Genomic DNA, 6,155 nt, shown 5'->3' with positions numbered 1-6,155 from the left:
CACTCAATACACATTAAAAGCTTTGCAGATGAGACACCTCCATTTTATCAAAAAATAATTTAAAAATACATTTCCAAAATATTCCAGATGCAGTTCTCTAAACCTTCCTCAAAATTTTATTGCCTTCATTCCAAAAATGAAATAATAGAGGTGTTGTAGAAAATTGAAAGTGGCAAGTGACGGACAGAGAATCACGAGGGGGTTGATTTTCATTATGGAGTAGGAGTAGTACAAAGTTATGCACAACCATCACTTCCAAACACTTGAATGAAACCGCAGCGCCATCGACAAACATTTTGATGAAAATGGTATTGAGATTGATGCATCAAATATCAATGACTACTAATTAGCCCGTTAGTCTTTGATTTTTAGCACTAAAATTTTTAGTGATAGAGTATTCTTGTTTATTGAATTAAAGTGTATTAAACATGAACTCTAGATTAAGTGTTGCTATTATGTGATAATACTCTTGTTTATTGAATTAGATTGTATTATGAAAACACGACCTCTAGATTAAGTGTTGATATTATGTGTTGGTTATTAGACTTCAAATATTTTAAGGGTTTATAGACTGAAAATAATGAAGTGAACGTGTTATTACCAATCCAAAATACTTTATCAAATCAAATACAAAGTGGAAGCATAATTGGATTAACAACCCTATCTCTCATCATTGAAAAACATATATTCCTTCTAGATTTTCACACTTTGGTGCTATCAACTTTCATTCACTGCATCTTTTTTACTGGAGATGCATTATTGAAATTATGAGGCATTTTTTATTAACACCTCATAGAATAGATAAAATAACATTCATTTTTTTAATAAATATAAATATACAAATAAACCTATAAAACTTCATAAATTTTTTTAATAACTTAAATTTGACCTATTTAATTTAATAGACTTTTATAAAATACAAAACCTAACTGAACTTCGATGTTAAATAAATCCGGCCAAATCAGACCATTTTATAGGCCAAGCTATGGGCACAATAGGTTCATATGCCCTATTCCCATCCCTACAGGCATCCATAGTGAGAATATAAAATTGTCCCGTTTGCTTTAAATTAAAAATTAAAAATAAAAACTGTTTAATTTTCTAGGTGTATTTACATGTAAACTATTCTAAATAATCATTTTTAAAAAAGATTTTAATGTTGAAATTGAAACAGCTATTTTAAGTTAGCTTTTTAAAAACCATATTTCATAGACTGGAAAAAAATACCCAATACTATCAGTGAGTTTTTAAACTACAGTGTATTTTCGACCATAGTTGATAATTTTTGAAGTATCTGAAAATAACATATTTATATATAAAATAATTTTAGAGAATCTTAAACCTAACATGTGATATTACTATAATAATGCTAACAACTAAAACCATGTTCTACTAGAACTAAAACCTCACCCTGGGGATTGGTTTGGATGAGACACAAAATACATCATAACTTTTCTTGAGTCATTCAGAGTTCGGAAACCAGAATGCTAACACTGCTGCATGCATTCGTGTCTCAATCCCTTCGCAACGGATAATCAATCTTTAAAAAGTCAAAAAAAATTATATGTATGTCCGTGTGTAGGTTAATTTATGTTCTATAAACTGGTGTTCTATGTTATATCACATCTACTTGTTTAAAACAGTAAACATTAATTTCTTTTGAGGGGGAATTTTTTTTCATAAGCCAATATTCAAAATGATTGCAACTAGTATTGAATAACCATAATAAAATCATGTCTGGTAAAAATAAACATAATTAAAATATCTTATCAAATCACAGTACAGAAATTCAAAAGCATACCAAAATTACCAAAATTGTTAAGAACTTCACCATACAGAAATCGGAATTACTTTCAACATAGATGATAAGATCTCTATACTAAGAGTGCCAACCAAATCTCATATGCCAGAAAATGCCTTCTTTGCACCACTGGATGATCCAGCTGGGATCACTTTCAACACATTGAACCTAACTGTCTTGGAGAGTGGCCTATAGAGTTGAACAAGTAAAGACAACTTAGTAAGACATATATACCGATACCTAGATAATAATACACTAAAATAAAAGTATCTTTGGGTTAACACAGAAATGATAGATTTCTGCTAGAGTTTCACCTGCATTGACCAATAATGACATGATCACCTTCCTTAACACGGAAGGCAGGTGACACATGAGCTGGGATGTTTGAATGCCTCTTCTCATACCTAAGTAGAGTAAGTAAGGAAAAAGAGAATTACAAATAATGTTTATCCAAGCATGCAAATTAAAAAAGGAGAGCATAGTATTATACCTCTGATACTTCTTAATGAAGTGAAGATAATTCCTCCTGACTATAATAGTCCTATTCATTTTTGCACTGTGACAAGTTCCAGCTATGATACGACCACGGATGGAAACATTGCCAGTGAATGGACACTTCTTGTCAATATAAGCTCCTGTATTTGAAAACAAAAGGCCATCTCTGTATAAGCAGAAATAAAATAGCCATACAATCTTACACAGATACATTAAGAATGCTCTGCCTATAGCTTCTTTTCCAAAAATACTAGTTTTAGATGCTAGAAAAACTTAAGAGACATGAAACTAAAAATTAAAAGCCAATAACTAAAATGGGTATTTTGCATTTTTAACCACATCATGAGACCTCAATATTTCCAATAGGAATCCAATATAAACACACAACAAAATAAAGTTAGCAACACTGACAGGTATCAAAACATAGATAAATATAAAGTTATAAAAAGCATCCACCAGTCAAATTAAACAGCTCTACTAACATTCTCTTGTATTTCTCTATACTTCTCCAATTTTGATTTGCATTAATTCAATACTGAGATATGTGTATCTATCATCTCCTACCAAAGGCTACAATTCACTACTGAGATTTGCATTAAACTATTGTTTAACAATATATATATACAAACACTGATAGTGAGAGAGAGGCACCTTCAATGGCTTCTTTGGGAGTCTTGAAGCCAAGACCAACGGATTTCCAAAAGCGATTTCCACCTTTTCCAGGCCTCTTACCCTTTCCAGATTTCTTCGAGCTACGAAATTGAGCAAAAACAACAACCGAATACGGATCAACAATCATCACAATTAAAAACAAAACACACATTGAGATTTGAAGCATTGAATATACCATAAAAACACTTTGGGTTGCTTGAGATAAGCCTTCTCAGTCTGTAACACACGAAAAATATACATCAATGGAAAATCGATACATTCTGAATGGAAAAACGAAAAACGAAGTGACGAAAACTTACCTGTTCAGCCATGGTGGAATTGCGGAGGAGGTTGTTGGTGAAGCCGCACGGAGTTGAAAACCTTCTGGCTCAGATTTTTGGGAGAGAATAAGAAACCCTAAAACCTGATTGTTATATGTCTACCCGGTCAGATGGGCTTAATTTGGTCTTAGCCCAAAAACTGAAAACCCAACCTTCACAAACGCCCTTCTTCGTTAAAAAAATAATAATAAAAACAAAGCATAATTTGAAGAAAAAGAAAAGTGTTGTGACTTTTAAAATATATTTATTTATTAAAATTTAATTATTATACATAGTAAATGTTTTGACAAATATATTAAATCAAATCATAGTACAAAAATTTGTGGGGATACTTTATAAATTAATTTATAAAAATAATATTGTGTAATTTGAGGAAATTGTTTTTTCACCCAAGACATTGGCTTATGAGTTAGGCATATTAATATTTTAACTCTTAGGGTTGAGATATCATTCATTATTCACATATTTAACTGATTTATATCCTCTTACGACCATCCTCGTAAGCAAGATTCTCTTCATTGTAATTTTTACAAGTATAATTAATGTCCACCACAGTAAAACTAACATAGATCACACTCACATTCAACATTCATTTGCCTTAGTCATCTTCCTTAACATGGTGACACGAAGAGGTACCACAACAGCCAGCAGCACTAGCAGCGGTGACAACGAGGCCCTAGTAAAGATATGTGATCATATTAAAGAGTTGTGTCATTCCAACCAAGCTTTGCATGAGAACATCCTGACCCTTCAATACTGGCACCACGAAGACAACCCGATTAAATACGAGGTCTTGGAACTCCAACCTCTCTCTGACAAGACTTAGGGCACTCTAATACCAAAAAAATACAAATTTTCATTGTTGGTGAAGTTTGACGGGAAAAGCGACCCTCATGAACACATCGTCGTCATCTACTCGTATAGAAATAATAGGTGCCTCCGACTTCTTGAATTGCCAACTCTTATTCAACATCGTCAAAGAGGTCACCGTCAGTGATTCATGGACCTCACATGTTTTTCATTGACTAGTTATCAAGACTTTTCAAGGAAATTGGTCCATAAATTTTCGGTGAGTAAACACCAAAAAGTTTCAATAGCGATCTTATTCAATATGCGTGAAGGGTGTGTTGAGTCACTATATGAGGGCCTCGCTCGGTTCAATGAGACGACTGTCAAGGTAATACATCCAAATAATATATTTTTGTGGGAGCATTTTCAAAATGGCTTAAGGGTCGGGCATTTCAACGAGTCTCTCGCCCCAAAGCCTGTTGTTTCCATGGCTTGAATCATGACATAAGTTGAATGTTATATCAAATGGCAAAAGAGCAATGCGGAGAATAACGTCAATGAGTCTCTCACCTGGATCAAATTAAAACACGTTCAAATTGAAACTCACCTCATATTTCATTTAGTCTGGAAATACATTTTCAGATTCGTCATATATGCACCATGCGGAAAATTTTCGGAAGTACGCTTCCCTAATCTCTCTCTACTTTGCTTGATAAAAATAAGGCAAGATACCCTTTTTGGTCCTTTAACTATACCCCAAGGTACATTCTGGTCCCTCAACTTTAAAAAGTGTCAATGTGATCCTTTAATTATCCAAACAGTGTCACGTTAGTCCTTTCCGTTTGTTCCGTTAGTCAAAGTCAAAATAAATGACCACTTGGCGCTGATGTGGCATATGATCATGTCCATATAAATTAAAAAAATTAAAAAACTTGAACCTGGGTTTCTTCATTCTCTGGGTTTCTTTTAGAACCACCATAAACAAAAACAGACTCACTATATACAAGGATTCATATTGTTATTCTAAAAAAAAATCCTACATTCATCCTTTCATCTCATCTTTAACTTATCAAAATCCAAACAACCTTTGCACAAACTAGTTTCGAAAATTTCAGATTCAACGATTTTAGATTCAAAAATTGTTTTACTAAAATCAACCCTTTAATCCTATTGTCATTCACCATGGTTTCTTCTGGGTTTTAAATTCAATATTCTAGGGTTTACATATCAAAAGAGCAAAATAAATCTGGTGTGTTTGGGTGGATAATGCTGCCGTTTTTTTTTTGGGTTTTCTGTATTATGTTTCATGGGTTTAGGGATGAGGGGAGATGTTTGGTTTGAGAAAGAACAAGAGATGTTGTTGATTGAGAGTGAGAAAATATAAAGAGAGTAATCAAGTTTGAGACGTAGCTTTTGTTACGATCTTGTTGGGATCTGTTTGTGAGCTCTAAGGCTCGTTAATGGCGGACCGAGAGGATTGAGTTAGGAAAATCGTTGGGTTGAGAGAAGTACAGAGAGCAGAGAGATTGAGAATGGAATGAGAGAATTCTAAAGGAAGGATATAAGCTTGAGAGAAGACACAGAGAGTGAGAAAGCGTGAGAATGGGAGAGGCTGAGAAATTTTTTTCTTAACGTGAATAAAAAAAAGGATTGGAGAAGAAGAAGCAGACTCCTCTTATTGACCTAGTTTTTTTTGTTTAAAATTGTTGTTGGGCCAATCTAGTTACAACCCATCTCGTTTCCAGTCTACACACTTCACTTGATAATAGATGTGAATGAAATAGTTAACATCAATTGTAAAGTGGTGTGGTGGTAAGTTGAGATAGCTTGTAATTAAGGTGGCGTGAGTTCGATTCCAGACTTAATCAAAAATTTTGAAATGTTTTTTCAGAATTTTAAAGACCTTGAAGATCAATATGTGCCAGTCACCTGCCACACGTATGACCAAGTGCCACGTCAGATGCCACACAAGCAAAAGTTGACGCCGTTAGTGAAAATTGGACGGAAAGGACTAACGTGGACCTTTTTGAGTAATTAAAGGACCACTCTGACACTTTTTAAAGATAAGGGACCAGAAT

At 33.6% G+C, this 6,155-nt stretch overlaps 1 protein-coding gene across 1 annotated transcript; it reads right to left on the bottom strand.

Moving 5' to 3' along the window:
* Positions 1 to 1,736: 1,736 nt before the first annotated feature.
* On the bottom strand, positions 1,737 to 3,385 carry LOC131608489 (small ribosomal subunit protein uS17). Its single transcript, XM_058880190.1, has 6 exons — positions 3,268 to 3,385; positions 3,144 to 3,184; positions 2,948 to 3,048; positions 2,292 to 2,436; positions 2,116 to 2,205; positions 1,737 to 1,990 (listed from the first exon to the last, which is right to left on the bottom strand). The coding sequence occupies exons 1-6, from the start codon at positions 3,277 to 3,279 to the stop codon at positions 1,900 to 1,902; spliced, it is 480 nt and encodes a 159-aa protein (XP_058736173.1). The 5' UTR covers positions 3,280 to 3,385; the 3' UTR covers positions 1,737 to 1,899.
* Between the last annotated feature and the right edge of the window lie 2,770 nt (positions 3,386 to 6,155).

This window comes from Vicia villosa, linkage group LG1 (genome assembly GCF_029867415.1).
Source record: "Vicia villosa cultivar HV-30 ecotype Madison, WI linkage group LG1, Vvil1.0, whole genome shotgun sequence".
Classification (NCBI taxonomy): Eukaryota; Viridiplantae; Streptophyta; class Magnoliopsida; order Fabales; family Fabaceae; genus Vicia; species Vicia villosa.
This window is presented reverse-complemented; position numbering and strand designations above follow the sequence as displayed.